This window comes from Lissotriton helveticus, chromosome 5_1, assembly GCF_964261635.1.
Source record: "Lissotriton helveticus chromosome 5_1, aLisHel1.1, whole genome shotgun sequence".
Taxonomy (NCBI): Eukaryota; Metazoa; Chordata; class Amphibia; order Caudata; family Salamandridae; genus Lissotriton; species Lissotriton helveticus.
The window spans coordinates 2,013,114,869-2,013,138,065 of NC_136065.1; the positions used below are offsets into that span (position 1 = coordinate 2,013,114,869).

The 23,197-nt window shown below is 50.4% G+C and overlaps 1 protein-coding gene across 1 annotated transcript in view; it reads right to left on the reverse strand.

Annotated features, from left to right (window-relative positions):
* LOC144756186 (butyrophilin subfamily 1 member A1-like) overlaps nt 1-23,197 on the reverse strand; it is a 207,145-nt gene that overhangs the window by 70,519 nt on the left and 113,429 nt on the right. The window contains exons 5-7 of the mRNA XM_078645785.1: nt 14,623-14,643; nt 13,163-13,183; nt 13,027-13,053 (exon numbers count right to left, since the gene is read on the reverse strand). Coding sequence (XP_078501911.1) covers nt 13,027-13,053; nt 13,163-13,183; nt 14,623-14,643 — 69 coding nt within the window. The remainder of the gene's footprint in view (nt 1-13,026; nt 13,054-13,162; nt 13,184-14,622; nt 14,644-23,197) is intronic.

Genomic DNA, 23,197 nt, shown 5'->3' on the forward strand with positions numbered 1-23,197 from the left:
CTTTGAAGTGTCGGACGATGGCTTCACACTTTTATGTTTAGAAGTGGACGGCTTCGGAGCCGGTACTTCTTTCGGTTTCGGTGCTGGTACTTCTTTAGGCTTCGGTGCCAAGAGGTCTTTCGGTTTCGGTGCCGAGCCACCCTTTGGTATCAGTGCCGAGCTATCTTTGGGTTTCGGTGCCGATGGAAGAGGTGGAATCGGCATGTGCGGCTTGCTCGGTGCCGAGGCACTAGAAGGCTGGACCCTGGGACTCCTGATATGTCTGCTTCTGCTTCCAGTGACGATCTGTTACGCGACTTGGTGTCCTTCAGACCCCCTATGCTCCTGTGCCATCATCGGCTCCCCCCGGAGGCCCTATGTCAGGCGCGGGTATGTCCCTCGTGTAAAACTTCTTTTAATTTCTTTACACAGGCTGCTAGGAAATTTGCTTCCCCTACCCTTGGTCAGCCCGGTTTTCAACCCAAACAGGGTTTCTTGATCAATGCGCGGTCTCTGATCAAACATAGTATAGACTAGTATAGACTGTAAGTATGAGGCAACCCAACTGGGTCTTTGTTACCGAGACATGGGCCTCTGACTCTTCTGGTCATGATCTCCTTTTGGCTATTCCGGAAGGATATGCATTCCAGAGGCTGGATAGAGTGCGACGCAGAGGAGGTGGATTGGCTATTCTTTTTAAGTCCACACTCTCATGCACTGTAAAACCTCTATCGGTACCCTCTGACCCATTTGAGGCCTTATACTTTTGTATTGTGAGTGCCCCCTCGAGTTCCTTCACTGGAATTCTGGTCTACAGACCTCCAGGATCCAGAACCAACTTCTGCTCGGAGCTTTTTAGAATCTTGGAACCTTACTTTGGTAGATCCCATTTCACTATCCTGGGTGATATGAATTTTCATCTAGAGGATCTGGCATCTAAAGACACTTCCTCCCTGGTCAATTCCCTGGAGGCATGTGCCTTTGTCCAAAGGGTACTCCATCCAACACACAAGGCTGGTCACACCTTGGATGGGATATTTTCCAATGATTCTAGACTAACAGTCGGCATGCCTTTGCCGATAGTTTGGTCTGATCATTTAGCAGTTCCACTGTCCTTGGACATCCCTTGTCAGGAAGTTAACTCGGGCATCAATAAGAAATGTCTTAAAAGAAGCTTCAGGAATTTTACGAATGAGGCGTTGGCCCCTTTTATTCAAAATACTAACACTACATCCCAGCGGATGGTGAATGAGGCGGCACAAGAACTCGCTGACTCCATCACCAAAGCAGTAGATGAGTTAGCCCCTTCCTCACTCAAATATGTGGCGCGACGTAAACCGACAGCTCCCTGGTTTACGGAAGCACTGAGGCTTCTCAGACAAAAATGCAGAAGAAAGGAACGAGGTTGGCGCAAATCCTGGGATCCTAAAGATCGAGAAGTGTACAAGGGCCTGCTACGAGAATATAAAAGTAGAGTCATTAAGGAGAAACAGGATTATTTTACCAACTTGACCTGTTCTCTTATATCATCTAAAGAGCTCTTTAAGATCGTGGACTCCCTATGCTCTCTCCAGGCACCCGACTCTGTGGTTGCATCACAGGAGCTATGTAACAACATCTCGGATTTCTTTTATCAAAAAATTGATGACATCTATCTTGCTCTACAATCACAGAGGAACTCTCTGAGTGAGGATGACTCCTCTCGAGTTAAACATCTGGAAGTCTGGGATGTGGATGTTCCCCAGGCCCTTATCCGTTTTCCTGCGCTTTCTTTGGAGGGACTTAATCGCCTCCTAGATAAAACGAAATCAGCTTCTCCTCTGGATCCGGTTCCTTTGAAGATACTAAAGGACTGTAGGGATATCATTCTTCCTCCGATGCTGGAAATAATGAATGGAGCTATGGATCAAGGCATTTTTCCGGTGGCATGGAAGAGGGCTATTGTAAAACCTCTTCTTAAAAAGCCCACCCTGGATCCTGGTCTATTGAAGAACTTTAGACCAATATCTCTTTTGCCGGCTCCTGCTAAGATGTTGGAGGCCCATCTGAATTGTCATCTTTCCAACTTCCTGGACACCTCAGGGTTTCTGGATGGGTCCCAACATGGCTTCAGAAAGCTTCACAGCACGGAGTCTGCTTTGACTAAGGTCGCAGATAACATCCGCCAGAAAGTAGATCTGGGACAAACTACCGTGCTAGTATTGCTGGACCTTACAGCAGCATTCGATACCCTGTCTCCCTGTACTTTAACATCTAGGTTAAGGGAGGCAGGGGTAGCAGTACCGGCCCTTAGTCTCCTGAATTCTTTTCTACAGCAGCGAGAGCAGCGTGTGATGCTTGGAGACTACCTCTCCCCTGCTAAGTCTTTGCAATGTGGGGTGCCACAGGGGTCGGCATTGAGTCCGACCCTGTTTAATATCTACGTTGCCCCCCTTGCAAGACTAGTAAAATCTCAGGGGATGGAGGTAGTGTCATATGCTGACGACACGCAGATTATGGTGTCCCTGACCCACTCTGTGAATGTCACCGCGTCCAGCTTTAGGTCCTGCATGCAACTTGTTGCAGAGTGGATGATTTTCAACTCCCTTAAGTTGAATGGTGACAAAACTGAGGTCCTGGTCTTTGGCAAGGACCAGGGCATGTGGTCAGGTGAGTGGTGGCCTTCATCTTTAGGTATCTGCCCCACTCCCACACAATCTGCTAGGAACCTAGGCGTCATCTTTGACACCCGGCTCTCCATGGAACTTCAGGTCAACAGGACGGTGGCCACCTGTTGGGGTGTCATCAGGATTCTGAAAATAATCGTTTACTATCTTTCCCCACAGGCCCGTAAGCAGGTTGTGATCGCTCTTGTTGGCTCAAGGCTTGATTATTGTAATTCACTCTATTTTTTTTTTTTTTTGTAAAACAATTTTTATTGCAGAGTTCAAGTCAAGCATTACAGTTATTTCGTAAGTTGGCACATGCGGGATCTCAATGTCTCACAATCACGTCAACAAAATGGTACACATCAACATTACCCACAGTTCGGGGGCTGGGTGAAAAGTGTCTCACCTAGTGCTTCCCCTCTACCACTGCTCGATGGCGTGTCCAGTGATCCACCGCTGTCTGCTTTTAACTTTCCTGTCCTCTCCCCATCACCCCTCCCCTTCCAGCATCCGGTCAGTTCGAACTGTTAGCCCAATGTCAATGGGATGCTGCAATCCCCCTCCCCCCTTCCCTTCCCCTTGCCCTCCCCCCTCCCACGGTGGTCCATGGCGTCCCGTGTCCGGTGTGTCGCATGCCAGAGCGCGTTGGTGATCTGCGGAGATTGGAAATGTCTAAGGAGTGTGTGTGTCCATGGTGGGAGCTGTGGTAGGTATTGCCACCCTAGGTTCCCCAGGGTCCTCTGCCTCTTCCTCCTCCTCGCTCTCCAGTGTACTATCTCTAAGTGCCTGGACTAGTGTTTCCCACGCTAGTGCCGCCTCCTGGGCCTTCTCGTCAGGCCCCCGTCGAGCCAGTTGATACCTGATCGTGCTCTCTGCTGCCGCCCATTTCTGGAACTCAGTTAGCCATTTCCTATGTGTCGGTGCCACCTTCGCTTTCCACCCCCTAGTGAGCTCCCTCTTCGCTAGGAGTAGGCCCATATCTATAAATTTACTTGTCAGTTTATTCTTACGTGTGTGGGGAAACCAGTGTAGGAGTGTAGTCGCACTATCGTAGTGTAGCTCCCTGTCAGTAACCGCGTTCAAGGTGTCGCCCACCTCCCTCCAGAAGTCCTGTAGGTGCGGGCAGTCCCTTAGCATGTGTAGTAAGTCTGCTTTCAACAGTGTGCATCTAGGACACGCTGCGTCCTCCGCACCAAAGTATCGCGCTATTTTGTGCGGGGTGAGGTAAGCTCTGTGAAGGATATAGAGCTGTATTAATTGGAACCGGGCGTTCCTGGTACTCTTCCTGGGCCTCTGAACCAACTGGGCCCACGCCGTATCCGGGATCTCCCTCTGCAGGTCTGTCTCCCATTGGGTCTTTAAGCGCGTAAGGGGTCGCAAGGTGCTCCCGAGTATTCTGGAGTGCAGGCACGTGACTGCCTTCACTGTCCCTGCGGCCATCATGACATACTGACACGGCGGCGACGTCACAGGTTCACACAGTCCCTCGCCCCAGTGCACTTGGATCCCTCGTACCACAGCTGCGTGAAGTAGATAGTCCCCTCTCGGAAGGTCGTATTGTTCCTGCAAGGATTGATACGGCGTAAGCACCCCGTCAGTGAAGAGGTCTCCTACCATCTGCAGGCCTGCCTCCTCCCAGGTCCGGAGGTTCGACCAGTCGCCGCCATGCGGCAGCGCCGTGAGCATACCCAGTGGAATTTCGGGCGCATACGGGTGTCCGGGGCCAGCGCGCTTTTGCACGCGGTTCCAGCAGAGCCGCAATGTCCGTTCTTCCTGAGACAAGTCTCTGAGTGCTAACCGCTGTTGCAGGGTGATGTATGCCAGCACATGGCGGGGGGTGCCAGTGTCCCTCTCCTGCTCCGGGCCCCGGTACACTCTTGCCACTTCCTGCGTGAGGAATTGCAGCTGGGCGGCCAAATAATAAAACTCGAAATCAGGGACCGCAAGTCCGCCCTCGTTCTTCGGGCGGGTCAGGGTTGCCAAGGCTATTCTCCGCCTGCCAGTTCCCCACAAAAAGGACACCACTTGGGATTTTAGTCGTCGAAATACGGTAGTTGGTATCCACACCGGCAGGGTTCGAAAGAAGTACAATAAGCGCGGCAGGGCGATCATTTTAAGCAGCGAGACACGGCCTGCCATAGACAAGGGGAGGGTGGCCCAGAAGAGCATGTTACCCTGCAGCTTTCGGATGCAACGGTTTATATTGCCTTCTAACAGGTCCGTGGGGTCGTGGTAAATATATACCCCTAGGTAGGGCATACAATCCGGCTCCCAGCGGGGCTCGGGACGGGTCCTGGGGCACCTCTCCGCCTTCCGGAGAGGAAAGAGGCAAGTCTTCGCCCAGTTCACCTTCAGGCCCGATACATCCCCGAAGCGTGCCAGCAGGTCTACCGCCCCTTCCACTGCCTCCTCGGCGTTCTCCAAGAACAGGAGGAGGTCATCTGCATATAATGATATGTGATGACGAGTCCCGTCCACCTCCAGCCCTTGGTAGGAGTCACCGTTCCTAGCTAGCGCCGCCAGAGGTTCCACCGCGAGGGCGAACAGTAAGGGAGAGAGTGCACACCCTTGTCTAGTACCCCTATGCACTGCATATCTATCTGACACCAACGCTCCCACTCGCACCCGAGCGCCCGCCGATGCATACAGCACTTCCGTCCACCGCACATACTCGTCCCCAATGCCAAATCTTCTCAGCACCCTATATAAGTAGTCCCATTCCAGGCTGTCGAAGGCTTTCTCTATGTCAACCGCCATCGCTACCGGGGCTCTGGCGGTCGGTGGAGGGTCCGCCACTAGCCTCAGCAACCTACGAATGTTATGGGACGTATTTCTAGTGGGGATAAAGCCCGACTGATCCTTGTGGATCAAGTCTTGCATATGGGCCATCAGCCTGGTGGCCAATATAGTGCTCAAGATTTTATAATCTGTCGTGAGCATCGACAGCGGCCTGTACGATGCCGGGTCAGAGCTGGTCCTATGCGGCTTTAACAAGGGGATCATGAGCGCCTCACGCATCGAACTGGGCAGTTCCCCCCTCTCCTTTGCCTCATTGTATACGATTCGGAGCCGTGGGGCTAGGATATCAACATATTTTCCATAGAATTCGACGGGCAGGCCGTCCACTCCCGGTGTTTTCCTGCGTGCCATTTTCTTAATGGCTCCCCTAATTTCCGCCAGGTCAATTGGGGCCCCGAGGGCTTCCGCTTGGTCTGGGTCCAAGCGTGGTAAGTGTATCTCAGATAACAAGGTCTCCAACACAACAGGCCGGGCTACCGGACCCCCCGCATACAGTCGCTCGTAGTATGCTTTAAAGCATCGTAAAACGTCCGGCTGGGTGCTACATGCGGGGCCATTCGCATCGGTCAGGGATAATATTGGGGCAGCACCCCTATTGGGGTTTGCTAACCAGGCCAGGAGCGTCCCCGTCTTATCTCCCTCAGCGAGTGCCTTGGTTAAGTATGTTTTGTGATCAAAACAACGAAGGCGCTCCACTTCCACCGCCATCGCTTCCCGCGCTGAGCATAGTCTATCTTGCATAACAGGGTGGTTGGGCCGTTGCTTCTCCACCTCCCGCAAGGCTTGCTCGGCCTTGTCCACATCGTCGACCAGCGTTCGCCGTACGCCCGCGAACTTCCCTATACAATGCCCCCTCACCACCACCTTGAGTGCGTCCCATTCCATTGCCCTGGAAGATGCAGTCCCCTCATTTTCGGCAAAGTATTGGGATATTCTACCTTCCAATGCTCCGCTGAACGGCGGATCGTCTAACGTGTCCGGATGAAGCCGCCACGTTGGAATCGGCGAAACTTCGTTCATCCAGGCAAATGAAAGGAGTAGGGGGTTGTGGTCCGAGATCGTGCGTGCTAGGTATTCGGTTCGGGCTACCATTGGCAACACCGACTGGGAGCATAAGAACGCGTCTATGCGAACGTGGAGGTCGTGCATACCCGAATAGAAGGAATAATCCCTATCAGTTGGGTGTTGGGCGCGCCATGCATCCGTCAGGTCCCACAACCCCTGCCAGTTTGATCTGTGTTTTGCCAGCCTGTGAACTGGGGATGCGTGTAGAGGTGGGTGTGATCTATCGAGGGCAGCGTCCGCCACTGAGTTGAAGTCCCCTCCCAGTAGTACTGATCCCGTTAAATAAGAGGCTAACTGTTTGGTCAGTCTGTTGAAGTACGATGCCTGCTCCACGTTTGGCGCATAGGCGCTGCAAAGTGTCAACTGACGGCCCCGGAGCAAGCCCTCAACTGCCACATATCTCCCTTCGGGGTCCACTGTGTGCCTGGTAACTTGAAAGGGGATCCCCGCTCGGATCCAAATAAGTGTCCCCCTGGCAAATGCTGAGTACGTGGTGTGGAATAGGTGACCCCTCCATCTCCTCTGCAATGCGGTGCCCTCCTTTTTAGTTAAATGGGTCTCCTGTAGGAAGGCAATGTGTATCCCTCTGCGGACCAGGTAGGCGTGTACCTTGTGTCTCTTAGTCATGGAATTTAGTCCCCGCACATTCCAGGACACACACTTCAACGAGCCCATATCAGCCATCACCCCAGTCAGCGCAAATTAAATCAATAAACGTACACTGTCGGACACCAGACACATTTTCACCACCCCCCATTCCCATCTCCCCACCCAACTTCCCAACCCCAATTGTACCTCGAGTCCCCCCAACTACTCCAGGTCCCCCCTCCCCCAGAACAGGACTCAACTGAGAAGTAGAGACACCCATCCAAACAAGTGAGCAAACGCGCTCACGTAAACTTGTAGTCCGTAGTAATCACCACGGAGGCCTTATGGGCCCTGTGGTGCGTGAGCTGGCTACCGAACCTTTCAAGCCTCGTTCCCACGCCCCTCCGCCCCACAATAGTCAATGCAACTCATAAAAGAAGAGTCTCACATTAGTCTGTTCCAATGGTGTTGGGGGGGGCGCCGCCTTCAGGCCCTCTGCCCACCGAAGCCGCGGACAGCTGTCAGGGTTCAACGATTTCCCCCGAAGTCTGGGGGGTGACCTTCGGGCCCCTAGCCCCCTCCAGCCCCGAGAAGTCAGTGTCTGATCCCGTGGCCAGGGCCTCTGAGGCAGGTTCTCTTGCCGATCGGACCGGCGCCGTTCCTGACACCTCCTTAACCGCTTGCAGCGCTGCTCTCCGTTCTTCATCTGTTTGCGATGTCGAAGGCTTCTTGGATCCTCGGTTGCGCCCCCGGAGTCTTCGCGATCGCCTGGTCGCATGGTTCTGGCGCTCCTCCTCAGCTCGGAATCGAGCCCCATTTGTGCCCGCCTTGTAGGTGTCCCACCAGGCCCAGGCGTCCGCCGGAGTTTCAAAGAATAATGCCTTGTCATCCACTATCACTCGCAGTTTGGCCGGGAACAGCAGGGAGTATTGCAGTCCCTCGGTGCGTAGCTCCTTTTTGATAGAGAGGAAGGAGGCTCGCTGCTTCTGGGTTTCAAATGTATAGTCCGGGAATAGTGTGACGGCACTATTGTCCACCTGGAATGGGCCCGCTTCCCTGGCCCGCTGAAGGAGCCAGTCCCTGTCCTTATAGTGGAGCAATCTGATGACCACTGGGCGCGGCGGGAGACCCTGGCGCGGAGGTCGAGAAGGGACGCGGTGCGCCCGCTCCAGCGTGAAGAAGGGGGAGAGGCCCTCTGGGGCAACCACAGTTTGGAACCAGTCGGTTAGGTAGCCCACCATGTCCGTGCCTTCTTTTTTCTCCGGCAGGCCAACCAGGCGGACGTTGTTCCGCCGACTGCGGTTTTCAGCGTCTTCCGCTCTCCTCTCTAGGGCCTGTATCCGCTCCATCGCTTCCGCGAGTCGTCCCTCCATTGATTTGTGGGCCGGTACGACCTCTTGTAAAGTAGCTTCTGTGGCCTTGACCCGGTCCTGTAGTTTTGCATGATCTGCGCGCAGGTGACCCAGCCCCGTCGCTACCTGACCAATATCGTGTTGCAGGGCCTCCTTCGTGGCAGCAATGGCGTCCAGTATCCGGTCCTGCATCAGTTGGAGCTCCGTGGGGGGCTGCGGGGAGTCGTCTGGTGGTTCTGTAGCTGGGCTCCCGTCCCCCTTGGGTCCTCTAGGCTTTCCCATCTCGCACCTACCTGCAAATCAGGGCCCTCAGGGTGATCCGGCGTCAACAACGTCTCCCGCAATAGTTCGTCGCCAGCCCCAAGGTGGACTCGCTACCAGCCGTCGTCAGCCGGGACTCCGGGGACCGCGTAGCGGAGATCGAAAATGGTGCCAGTGATCTGCTAGGGCTTGTCAGCTTCCCCCGGTAACCGTGCGCCAGGGGTCCGCACCGGGGTCCACCTTCCGATCACGTCCTCCAGGCAGTGCTTTCTGGAGCTCACCTCAGCGTGTCGTAGCGCCGACGATCCGAAGTCCCCCTCCACGCAGGAAGCACAGCTTGGGGCTAGAGGCGGGGTAGAAAGAGTAGGACGTGCAGTGCCCCAGCAGGTGTACTCCACCCTCCGGTCCCGGTTCTCCGTTTCCACGACCCACGGGTCCAGAGCCGGTTCTGCGCTCCACCTGATCCCTTGCAGAGACAGTGTCACCCTTCACATGCGGTCCGGGCCGGGCAGCCGCCCAATCAGGTCGCAGGCTCCGTCGTGGGCAGTAAAGGGCGCCCCCCAGACGAGGTTGGACGTTCTCTGGGCAACCCCCGCTTTGATGTCCATGGAAGGCCTCCCCAAAGCAGGCCCGTCACGTCACGGCCGCCTACGGGAGGACTGCGCCGTTGCAGGACTTGGCAGCACCCCCAGGGATCGCAGGCCTCAAAGCCGGGGCCTAAAGTGAGCCCCTTGCGGTTGTGGGCGGAGCCCCGCCAGATCTTCACTCCCGGTCGGGCCTCACACTGACCTCAGGGTCCGCCGATGCTCTGGATGGCCGCCGCCGCTCCCCACAGGTCCAGCACTGCACAGCACTCCACGCTGTGGTTTCAGGACCTCAGGGGCGGGTTGGTCACTATTCCGCAGCGGCTGCGAGGTAGGGAGCCGCCATCTTGTCCCCAGCCGTCCCGGGCATTCCGCGCCCTGAAGCGCCCGCTATGCTTGCTTTTGCGGCGCGCCGCCCCAACAGGAACAGACCTAGAAGTCGGCTCCGGGATCGACCCGATTTCCACGGGGATCCCGGGTCTGAAGCAGGATTATAGGCGGAGTACGGGCTGAGGGTCGGGAGCCTCGCTAGGCTGCGACCGTTTCCATCGGCTGCTAGCCACGCCCCCATTGTAATTCACTCTATGCCGGGGCCAACAAGGGCCTTTTGCAGCGCCTGCAGGTTGTGCAGAATGCAGTGGCGCGATTTGTCTTGGCCCTGCCGTGGCTGTCCTCTGCGACCTTGGCAAGGAAGAATCTCCATTGGCTCCCTATCCCCTCCAGAGTCTCGTTTAAACTTCTCTGCCTGACCTACAGTGCCCTGATGGCAGGCCCGGCGGATGCTCTGGGATCCCTGCTCACTAGGTATGTCCTGAACAGATGTTTGCGCTTTCTAGAGCTAAACCAACTGGTAGTCCCACGCGCTAAGAAGGCTAGATGGGGGAGCAAGGCCTTCTCCATTCTGGCTCCCCAATTATGGAACTCACTTCCCCTGGAGATCAAATTACAGCCTTCACTTGATCTCTTTAGGAAAGCCTTGAAAACTTGGTGTTTCATTAAAGCCTATCAGTAAGCTCCTGTCTCTGGTTGCCCTCAGCTAATATTTGAGTTAGGCAACCTTGACGCCCATTGGGCATAGTTGCCCGTAGACAAATCCCTCATTCATTCATTCATTCATTTTCTTCAGAGCCGGGCTCGAAGGCGGGGCTTTCGAAGCGGGTGTTCGGTCTCGACTGGGCCCTGCGGGCAGAGTTCTGACCTTTGCCTTCGGCTTGGGAACTGTGTGTGGTGCAGGAGCAGTAGTACTCACTCGCTGACCCAATGGAATGGAGTCATCTGAGTCATCTGCCTCTGATACGATCTGGAGATCAAGTGAATCTTCTTCTGGAATGAGAGGAACCTCTTCATCGAAGATATCTTCTGGTTCCGGAGCTGATCTCCTCATTTCGTGTCGACGGGCCCTCCGATCCCGGATGTTTTTCTTCGATCGGAAGGATGCACAAGCTGTGCAGGTCAATTCGTCGTCTTCTGGCGATAGACTGAGGTTGCAGACCTCGTGGTGATCGCTCTGTGGAAACTTTGCTCGACATACCGGGCATCTTTTGAACTGAGTTCTTTCCATGAGGTGTAGGCCACACGGCTTAGATAGGCCCAACGGCCCGCGTCGATGACCGGAATCGAACTGATGGCGTTGAAATTATTGTAGTCGATGTCGAAGGTAGTTTTTTGAAGTTTGAGGAAGTTTTGCGCTTTGAGGTGCTTGAAAAGTGTTTTTCTAGCCGGAGCGGAGAAACTTTAATCCAAACCCAGTGGCATAAAAAAACAATCTAAGGATGGAGCCGATGCCCATGTGCAGTATTGTCCAAGGGAGGAGTCACCTATCTTGTGACTACAAAGACTTCTTCCAAGAAGACAACAACCTGCAATCATCCGAGCCCAACACCAGGTGGCAATCTAATGCTAAGTGTACAATCTGAGCTCATATGCCTCGAACACCTTTTTTGCTGCATCAATTCTACCATACTAAGGCCCTAATTAAGACGTTGATTGGAGTTGCCTCCGACCGACATCCATGAGGTTTAGAAACCGACTGATCTTGGGTCGGCAGTCTGAAACCGTAATTACAATACCATTTCCCTATGGGAGCTTGTGCAGCTGTCAGAAACCGGCCGCAGCACAAGTTCCCATAGAGAAATGGAAGTCACTGTAAATCTCTGCACCGTGTGGCAGGCACCTGACGGTATCAAACAAAAGAAGGGGACTAGGGGCGCTTATAGGTCCAGCATACATGCCCCTGGGTCCCCTGCCCGGCAGAGTCGAACTGATGGAGTGAGGGTAGGTCGACCGGCTAATGAGCCGCTGCTTAACCGATGTTAGGTATACTTTAACGTCCCCTCTACCAGCATTTGATGCTGCTGGTGATCAGCCCAAACTGGGGCGGTCTAAAAACCAGGTACCTCACTGTTAGTTTTTTCGTGTGTTTGGTCTACTCCAGATACCAATTAAGGAAACCAACCACTGTGTAGATAGTTTTCTATTTACTTTTGGTCCTGAAGAATTGCCAATTGATCCTGCGACAACCTAGGCAACAAACATCTTGACCTCTAAACTTTAGCTAATACTGAACATAACATCAGTAGAGTGCCACTATTGTTTTTATCTGAGATTAGTGGACTCAATGCATAAAATAAATTTTGAGTACCACTATATCCCATTTTAGTATTTTCACCTCGACTTTACACCCACACTTTTTACACTCACCTACACCACAAGGCCCTATACCTGCAACGCACCATGCGGGATTGGGAATAAAAGATCACCGATAAAGAGCCCCTCATAGGGTGCCAATCAAGCATTGCAGTGCTGGACTGAGGAGGAGCCCTATGATGAAGCATGGCACCCAGCCGGGTGTGTGAGGGCCCTAGTTCCTAATGTGGGAGAGTCCTCCTCCCCTTTTAGGACATTAACCTATACCGACCAGTAATCTTCTTTCTACATTTTCTAGGAACTGCATACCTTTTTTTGTTAAACATGCACCTGATGGTGCCTGCCACACGGTGCAGTGATTTACAGGGATGCACCATAGGTACCCTCACGGCCCCAAACCAAGGCCACTGAAGAAGGGGGCCCTGCTAGGGGCCCGCAATGTCACTTTCCGACAGGCTTTCCATGTCGGAAATGCTCAACACGGAAATCCGACATCATAATCCTGATGGTGGAAATGCTGTCTGTATGGGTTTATGGTGGCGGAATGGCCGTCCGGTTTGTATTCCGCCCACCGTAATCGAAATACGCCGGTTGGAATTGAAACCAAGGATCTTGGTCGGAAAGCCTCCGATCCTGCGGTCAGAGGCTTTCCGACCAACATCCTAATTAGGGCCTAAATACTTAATTGTCATATAAACAGAAACTGCTTTCTGTGTTCACTAATTGTTATCCCCCACAACCATTACTGAGACACCCTGAAACACCGGTAACTACTTTCAGTGGACTCTGCATCGCATAGGTCTTCCTGCTACGACTTGCACATCTGACATGCTGTTTTTCACTATTCTAAACCTACACTTGAAATCTGCTAATGTCAACTCTCATGCTGGAGTTGCTCAACCAGGTGTATGCCTAGGCTGGCAAAAATCTAGTTATATTCATCAATACATTTGAAATGACGTGGTGATTACAGGTAATTGTAGGAATTATAATTATTGTAGTATGTGATGTCAACAAGCACATTGGAAAATAAGAGAAAAGGTTAGTAATTTATGAAGGGGTAATTGGACTTTGGAGATGAGTATACATATCCTTTTCAGGTACCGTCATAGGTGGTGCTCCTTCTCCACTCTGAAAACAAATATAAAAAGGTCTCAGAGAAGACGAAACCATTTTATTGTGCATCAATTTTAAACTAAAGTATGTCTACATAAATGTGATTTAACAGAGCATGACTTACCAATTTCATCCTTAAGCTTCCCTAAAAAAACAAAAGGAAACGGTAATAAATATTTTAATACATTTCATTTTAAATGACCTAGGGCTGGTTTTGAGTATGCTTATTAGCCTTTTCATAATTGTATTGTCATAAAATAAATCTGCTATGTTTGCAGTTGGCCAATTGTTAGAACCGGCTTTAAGGCTACAGCAATTACAAGCTGCTATCCACATCTGTAAAAAAGGTTAAAACAATTTAGAATTGGGGTCTAATCGATGGCTATCCACTGAAAGTCAAAGAAATCCTATGGCTTATAAATGAATTAAAGAACATTTTAGAGTGAAGATGACCTTTAAGCCAAGGAGAAAGATAAAGAACAATTCATAAGAGTATACTTATGTAGTTGCATTGTGCTTATATTGGTAGTCAAGTTTAATGAACTTTTTTAATTAAATAGGTAAGCAAAGACAACACAGGGTATTGATTCCAATGGTATCAGGTATGGCATAGCTTAAAGAACAGACATTAGGAATAAAACTGAAGATAATGAGCTGGTAATAACTGAAAAGTATAAATGCAGGTCAGACGTCTGCTATAATCTACCGCCAAGAATCTTCTTTTGCAATATTGCCATAAACACGATATTCAATGTATAATGTATAGTCTGTTTTTTTTTAAACATATGTTATCCTCTGTATGGATACTTTTCTGTCCTGTGAAAACAAATAATTCCGATACCCGACACTTTAGAAACACATTAAAAACTAAAACTGTGAAAAAGTTGTGAAAATTATGGTTTCAGGAATGTTTTTTTTGAATAATGAAAAAGTAAAGATTATTATTGTACATGTACTATTTAACGGTTTAATAATTTAGACATTGCTTAGTTAGAGTTGTTTTAAAGATTAAATGTAAGCTTTGAGTAGTAGTTAGGGTGCATGTTAGTGCTGTTTATGGTTAGGAATGCGATTAGGGTAAGTGTTTGAGATAGGATTAGGGGTTTGTTAAAGTGAGGGTTATAGTAAGCGATATCATTCGCTCTAGTAGTTTTTGCAATGGTTTCTTTATTCCTGTGAAAACAATGTAAAAAGTATTTTCTCCATCATGCATGGATTTGTTCTCAGAGACATCTCTGCTAATGTCATATGTGGTAAGTAATACAGTGAGTCTCGTAATAGTGATTTGGGTTGACACTCCTGTGTCCACCCAAGCCAGTATCAAGAGCCAACTTAGAATGTGGGCCTCAAACATCCTTCTTCTGGGCTCAGTTAAATGAATACCATCAGCAGTAATAATTGTTATTTGATGTTCTACCAAGCTACCAGGCTATCACAGCAAGAAACTGAAACACATGAACAACAACAATCTTTAATGTTTTGTTAGGGTCTCTACTAAAGGGTGGTTTTGCTGTTGATATATATGGTTTGCTAATGCAGCGCTGTCCCATAAGACTGAACAATTTAAAAAATAGTATAACTTACGTATATGGTCTTGAAGAGCAGCTGTAAAGAGAAAAGAAACATTTTATTACCAAGTTCCCACACATGGAATTATATTCTCCTTGATTTATAATTAGTTTATAAATATTGAACGTTTAAAAAATGCTTAAGACGCAGCTGTTCTATTTATAATGTGGCAGTTGATTGGATTTTAATATAGTGGTGATCAGCAGAGGACTTTTTTCTGGCAATCGTACACTCTGTAAAAACTAAAAATAAATAAAATACACATTCAGATAATCATATATATCCCTGTGCTGAAAACACACCATCAAATCCACACAACAATATCTACGTGATAGTAAAGGTTAATAAGCTTATAGCACAATCGTGTGTCCCAAAACAAAATCACCGCACATTTAAAACTTTTCCATATGAATGTGAAGTTCCTCATTTTCTTTCTCCTACTTTCCCAAACGTCTGACAAGAAAGTTGTTAAAACAGGCAGCCTCAAGGAAAATATTTTTATCTAGGAAGTATAAATCTGTTCCCCAAGTTGAGTTCACGAGTAAGCATCAATTTATATACCCTCAGAATTACCCATTCGTATAGGTAAGTGTGCAAGTTGTGCAATCTAGTTCCCCACACAAGTATTTATTTAAAGGGGCCATGCGGTGAATGACATCACAATATGAATCAAAACACAAGCAGACATCTTCAAACAGAGGACAATTCTGGAATGCTTCTGGTTGGTCATTGTTGGTAATGCAGGGAGGGGTAAAAAGAAGATACATTTTCAATGGATCACACATGTTCTCTGGAACACTTTTATTGCTCTCTGCAGATAATACTAACAACGCTTCCCCTACCATTATAGGAATCTGGCCGCCCAAGCTCTGACTGCACCCAGATTCATGACTCTTTCAACTCTCATTGTGCTTAAATCTCAGGGCCCTTTATTGACCCAACACCCCGTGAACAGACAGAAGGCAATGTACAGGAGTGGTTTGTAGTGGTTGTAAGTCAACAGGTGCTCGTTAACCATCAGAAATGAATAAATACACAAATAAATGTAACTGTCCATTTGCAGCACCTCAAGTTGTTGAAGAGGCTGTGAAGTAGGAGGACCCAGTGAGTCGCTTACAGGGTTTGCAGATGGCTCTCGAACCCTTTAATCTGTTCCGCATTTTTTTTCAATGTACAGATAGGTATTTTCTACGCTCGGTTCCAGAGAACTACTTTATATACCTCCCAGAAAGTGAGGACGGACTCGACAGAGCCCTTGTTTTAAGCAAAGTGTTGCTATGTGTCAACTTGTATCTCTCTGGTCACATCTGCATCCCTCAGATCCCAGGCGTCCACCAAAACCCAGAGGGGGGTATAGTCCGAAGGTCCCAGTGGTAAATATTCTGCCCTGGGTACCACACCTATTTACACTGGCAGAGCACAAACTTAGTCGAGCCCAGAACAGAACCAATGTGTCTAAGAAATGATAGAGTAACCTCTCACACCGGGGTGGCAGTGTCGTCAAAGATCAGAGAACCCCAACGCAGCGCAAACCGCGCCAAGAGCGTGTCTGAGGTCTGTACTGCTGTCTGCCTAGCACAATTAAAGTCGGTACCAGAACATCCCTTAAGTTCCCTCCTACAATGTGCACAGAGGTGGAGGCCTCCAAAGGTATGTCGCCCACCTTGTCCAGAGTGGGAGCTTGCAGTCTGGGGGGCACATAAACATGTACTAGGTTAACATCCATCCTTCCCACAGCACTTGAACCCCAACGTACGTTGGGATCAATCCACATACGGGTAACCTGAAACGGCAGGGACTTCCGTATCAATACAGCCACCCCCATGGGACCCAGAAGTAAATACTGCAACTTCCAATATGGTGTCTGCGCACCCTACTAAAGAATGGGCAAGGAGTCCCTCTCAGATGTGTTTCTTGGAGCAGGGCCAAATTGAGTTTAAGTCTACATATGCACTGTGTCACTAATCCCCACTTTACCTTTCATCCCAGGCCATTGACATTCCAGGGCAATATAGAAAAGGGTGTCCCTCCCAAGGGCTTATCCTGCATCGTGGAGGTCATTATGTCAGCAACCTGATAGATGCCAGCGCTCTCGGACAGCACGCTACACTACTATTACTGTTGCTCCCAACAAAAAATACAACAAAAACAAACCTAAACATGTAACCCCCCCCACCAGTCTTTGTGAGCATCTGCCCCCTGCAAACCAAGCATAACTACTTGCAGACAAATACCAAGAGGTCTGTCGTCCGCCCACCCTCCCACTATCACACTACAACATTAACTTATATTCCTCAATCGCATTCCTAGCACTCCCTACACATACCAAACAGGGAGGGGTCCCCACAGCAAGCCGCAAGCACAGACAAAACATTGTTTTCATTAGCCCATAACATAGCACCCCCAGGGTCCCTACCGGTCCCCCGCAAAACCAAAAAGTCCACAAGATCACTGGTTTCTCTGTGCAACAGGTCAGGGTTAGATGCTGCTCCATCAGAGTCATGACCCAGAACGTCCTACGTTGTCTGCCGGGCTGACGGATCATTGACCCCAGCAAAGAAGTTTGGCTGCCCCCGAAGAAGAATCTCTTTCTCGGAGTCCTTCGACCTCTAGCCCCCAATTCAGCCACCACAATCACATCTTGCAGGTCTAGCCCCACCTCTCTCAGACCTGGCTCTCCTTCTCCGTATCTAGGACCAATGTTTTGGCCTGGTCCCCATCCCTCCACAGCCAGCAGTCTCAAGTAGATGTGCCAGAGAAGGTGGAGGCTGTGGTCTCTCCTCAAAGTAGCGCCAGGCATCCTCAGGTGTTAGGAAGAAATGGGACTTGTCCTTGAACAAGACTTTCAGTTTGGCAGGGAAAAGCAACATGTACTAAAGCTGCAACAACAGCAACCTGGTATCAAATGCCTTCCTCTGCTTCTACACCTCCCTAGAATAATCTGGGAACAACATAATGGTGAATGTATCATACCTAATCACCCCTTTCTGTCATACCTCTCTAAGAATCACATCCTGAAAGTTTAAGAAGCTTGCAGTTATCAGAAGCGTGGTGCACAGGGTGGCTGCTGACCCGAGAGAGCTCTGTGCGCACGTTCAATAAAGCAGTGTGGAGAAGATATCCGCTGTGAAGGTGTAACAGATCTTCTTCTGCCCCAGAACGGTAACCATATTGGTCCCCTCGTCCCCTTCTGGGAATCCCATCAGTCTCAAATTATTGCACTGTGTCTGGTTTTCAGCATCATCTACCTTCCAAGCCAGGTCCTCGGTGATCACCTTCATCTCCGCCAGGTCTTTTCCAAGGAAATGTGTTGTTTCTTCAAGTTCAGACACCCTATCCTCTGCAGCTGTCACACAATCCACAACAATGTAAATATCTTGCCTTAAAAGTGATACCTCAGACTGGACTTCACAAATCCTGGCTTTTAGGGCTGTCCTACAGGTTTGAATCACCACTAAAAGGGCTACATTATCAGGCAATGGGGGGAGGGCAGAGTGGGAGAGTAGAGTCATCCGGGGGAGGTTCATCCGCCTTCATATATCTGTCAATCTTGCCGTGTCGGGATCCTTATTTTTTGCCACTTTGAAAAACAATGTAAGTGGCTTACCATAGCCTCAGATGTCGCGGCTGCACACACCAGCAGGGGATGACATGGGAGGGAGGCTGCCCCTGGGATTTTACTTCCAGAGCAATATTGCCTAGTTTGCACTGAGTCTTTGAATTCGCAAACCTCCTGCACTGGGGGGCGTAAGGGGCACTGAATCTCTGCCTAACAGGTATTGGCACCCCCAGACATTTTTCTGTGATAGGCACTTTGTACAATAGAGAAGGGGAACCAGGCCAGCACCATGTCACCATGCAGTGCAATCGCCCCCCCCCCAGCAAGCTTTCCTCTGTGACCCAATTCAGATATGCACCCCATGGGTGGAGGAAGAGAGGAGAGGAGGAAGGGGTGCTGTCCATTCCAAGCAAAGTTCTATTGACTGGGAGCACAGGGAAAGGAAAGTGGGGGAGTCAGCAAACAAAAGGGGGGGCAGAATGTCTCCCACTCTATCGCAGCAGCTCCAATGCAATGAACACAAGATTCAGCCTGCAATCCGTCTTTAACTTTCCTGAATGCACCAAGTCATGTAGGGCCCACTATCCCTAGCCACCAACACAGCTCCAGCATCACACCTCCCATACCTCACCGGGTCAGACTCCCAGTGATCCTTGTGCCACCATCCCCCACTTCTTGTGCGCTCTTCAGTAACGAAGGTAGCGCAGTGCAAAGTAAGTCTCCTGGGGTCCAACAACACATTGCCTCTTTAGTGGCACATAAAGCATGTCTGGGCACACCCCATTTCTCTGCCTGCAAACCACACCTCTCTCCGCTCTCAGTCTAACACGGATCAGTGCACTACCAGCCAGCAAGGCCTGGGAGAGGGCCACATTCCAGGCGCAGCAGGCTCTTCCCCCCAGGATATGGAACAGGTGGATGGGGGGGTTGGGCCTCACCGCTCATTCCAGGTCGGGTTCTTCATTGACACCTGTCATCTGTGGGCCTACAGGATGCTTCTTCCCCTCCGTCAGTAGCAGTCGTGGCTCCAATGCCGCACCATTTGCAGCATGCCATACAGGCCCCAGAGAGAGCCGCAGCGAACATGCCCCACTTCGTGGCCAACTTTAGTAGTGGAGCCGGCAGTGCAGGGTCTACCTCCTCCCAGTCTCACATAGCGTTTGCCAGGCCTGCCTCTCCCTGCAGAGTCTACCTCACCAGACAGCGCAGCCTGGCCCCGGACCAGCATCACACGGCACTCTGGGAGACACTATATTGCGTCGTCACAAACAGCTAGGGGCGGGGTCAAGCAGAGCATCACAGATCAGGTGTGAAACCTTTAGAACCCAAGGGCACACACCAGGAGAGTCAGGATGCTTCACTGCTAGTCCCATCTGGGCCAGAGATTGTCAGTCGCCACCCTGCGACCATAGGCCAGCTTCCCGGCAGAGGCTGCAGTTTAGCAGGCAGCCGCTGCATTCTTCCCAGGACAGCAAAACTCATCCCAGGGAGTGTCCCCAGCATCCCAAAGCACAGTACAATATTTTAGCCGGACCAATGGGCACCAGGTGGCAGGATTCGTGCAGGATTTTGTGTACCTCAATACTCCACGCAGTGACCGGTTGAAGTTAAATGGTAGGTCCCGTTGACAATCCCAAAGTTGGTCCCCCAGCAGAACTTTGTCAAAGTCGAAGCCTTGGGCTAAGTTAAGAAGTTCAAGCACGAATTGGCCTTTCTCGCCATTCTCAATCTCCAGAGAAGCCACAAGAGTGTCAACATGCCACCCAGTCTCACTCTTGAACTCCCGATGAGCTGATTTGAATCCTGAACACGATGCACCCTGAATTACCGGTTCAGTCAGTAACATCGTAGTAAGTTGAGGCCTTCAGGGAGGCCATGCTGCACATCATTGGCACTCTACCAGCTCTCTCTGACACACTTCTCGGCCCCAAGGATATGCAGTGGCCTCCAGTTGTGTTTTCAATGGCGGGTTCACCCTGGATAACGTCTGTGCCCCTTGTGCCTGGTTCAGGTTCTGCACTGGCTTTGGTGCTCACTTCGGTTTGGCGCTGCAATCTCCATTATTCCCTTTGACATCGACACCCGCTCAAAGGCGACGGAGGAAGGAACGCAACCCATAGTTGTCTCCGACTCAAATTTAAACTTGTCTCGGCCGAGGCCGCACTCCGAACCCACTGGAGCACATTCCGTTGGAAACCCACATGATGCTGACATTTTGCTTTACAGCGCATTTCCCTCAATATGATGAGAACAAGCGATTCAAAAAACGTCAAGATGCCTGTGCTCGAATACCTCATCAGGTCTCCAAATCTGCCAAAGCCTAAAGCCACTGATGCCACCACAAACTTTTCACCCCTTTTGGGCTGAGCCCACAGCTCTCAGGCACGATCCCCAGGCCATCAGGGAAAATGCACAGCTCAGTCCCCCACACCAGCAACCTCAACTGAAAAAGCACTTTAGTGTATTCTTTCAGACACACTACCACCTTGTAAGAGGCGGGATCTGATATTTCTCCAGGGATGCCAAAACACTACTTCAGACAGATGGTTCCTCCAAATTGTCCAACGGGGGGGATATGTCCTCCTATTTCTTTCACCTACATCAGGATGGCTGACCACTTGACCATTTTGCACTTTGAAGCGCAGGCTCTTGTGGCAAAAGAGGCCATCAAGGAGATTCCAGAACTGGAAGCAGGAACAGGATGTTACTCCTGCTACTTCATTTTATGAAGAAGGATGGAGGTCTCCATCCTATTTTAGATTTCTGCCCTATCAATACCTTTCTGTGAAAGGACAAATTCAAGATGCTCACATTGGTCCATGTTCTGTCTGCCTGTATCCCAGAGGCTGGATGGTAGGGATGGATGTGCAGGACTCCTATTTCCATATCCCCATCCTGCAGGTCAACAGTCAGCATCTGCGGTTCACAGTGAGTCTGGAGCATTTCTAGTTTGTAGTACTCCTTTTGGGCTCACCAGTGTCCCTCTGCTGTTCACAAATTTGAGGTCAGTGGTCTCAGCACATCTTCGGAGGTTGGGTGTTCCAGTCTTCTCCTACCACTGACTGTTAAAGGTGGGTCAACCCCAGGCAGTCCACCTCCAGATAACAGCAAATGTCCTAACATTGTTAGGGTTCACTATCAATGTGAGGAAGTCACAATTGACTTCTTTGAAAATGTTCTCATTCATCAGAGCCATCCTGGATATGGTGCAGTTCCATGTCTTCCCACCGGAACTGAGAGTCCAGGATATTCAGGCTATGATGCCAATATTTAAGCCTCTGGCCTGGATCTCAGTGAGGATTGCTTTGAGTTGGCTCAGATTCCTGGCCTCTTGCACCCTACTGATCAGATGACACAAAGGCACATGCACTTTCTGCAGTAGGATCTGTCAAAGTGAGTAAAGCACCAAGGGAACCATTCAGATTCCAGCCAGATTTTGGAGGAGACTACAAACGATCTGCAGTATAAGCAACATTCCAAACTACAAGCCCCATAAAGCATAGGAAAAATAAATGAACAGGATCAAGTACTCAGCCATGACCTTGGAAACGTAAGTTCTCTAGTGAGCTTGTAGCATAGGTCTCCAATGCCTCGATATCAGCTGCGAGCTGATACTCATACGATACTGTTTATGCTTTGCATTATGGGACATGTGCTCCTGGAGTACAAATAAGTGTCAACCCTTGTGCCACTTCTCACACTTCTGATGTCTAAAAATTAGACTCTAATGTTAGACAGAATCTCCATGGGACAAGAGGCCAGGGTATGACCCCTCCCGCACCCTCTCCTCCCGAAGGAAATGCGCTTCCTGGGAAGCGTGCGCTGAGGGGTGCTCGAGTGCTGACATGCTTAGGCGTCCCACAGAGAGCTGCGCACTTAGTGACAAAGCAGTGGATCGCACCCACGCAAACACCGAATTACTGACTACTGACCCTTAACCAACCCTCCACCTCGACCACATTCTTAGCCACATTCTCAGTCACAACCACAACTGGGAGTGAGTAAGCTATTACAGAGGGAGACTGGAAATTGTGGTGTACATAGGAGGAGCGTGCATAAACAAACAAGCAAGTCAGTACGGCTAACCAGAAATCAGGGGCAAGCCCTTACCTCCACAGCATATCAGACTCCGGAGAGCTACGGAGGGGGACCATTAGGCAAATCTCCACCAGAGGGCTCACAAGCTGCAACAAAGGAGGTGAGAGGGAGAGTGACCTGATTCAGCTGCACTAAACCCCACTCTATTATCCCCCCCCCCAACTAACTGCGGGCTGGTCGCGGTTACTGCCATTGCCTGACCCTAAAATGGTGGCCACCAGAAGGCATTATCACCAGTGAAAGCACCGACATTCCGCCCAAGCAGTAGCAGACAAGCGCCTGGGACACCATTGCTACTAATCTCTCCTGCCACACCGCCTGTGACACGCAATACCACCTTTTGGGTGCCTCGCACACCGGAAGGCACAGTGAGGTTTCGCTTGTTTCCTTCCTCTGCCAGTATACTTAACTGAGGGACGCCTTACCATAAACATCAGGGCCATGCTTCAGTGCTGCATTCTGTGGTGTCACCTCAGGGGAAAGGAGGAGGAGCCAGGATCCAACTTGGCTGTTCAGATCCTCTGTTCCGCTGAAGCCCCGCTTTCATCAACTAAGTGAGGCGCTTAATTCCCCACCTAAACAACTGTTTCAACCATCTCTGACATCAGATGGTTGGGAGCATCTGACGCTGTGGCCGCCGTTCTAACCCGTCGTAGCAACACAAGGTTACTGGCGAAAATCTCACCCGGCGTTTTAACCTCAAGATGGCGCCTGAGAAGTAACGGACCTGCTATTTGAATGACTCGAAGCAGATCCATGGGAACTTTTACCGAACTACCTACCCCCTACCCCTCCCCGCTCTACTCCTCTCCACTTTCCTGCTACTGACCTCTGCACTCACTTGTCCTGGCTCTAGTCCCCACCCTGTTTACCTGTGAATGTTCCCTCATTAGTTGAGATCTAGCTATTTTGTCTGATGCCCGATGGAGCCAC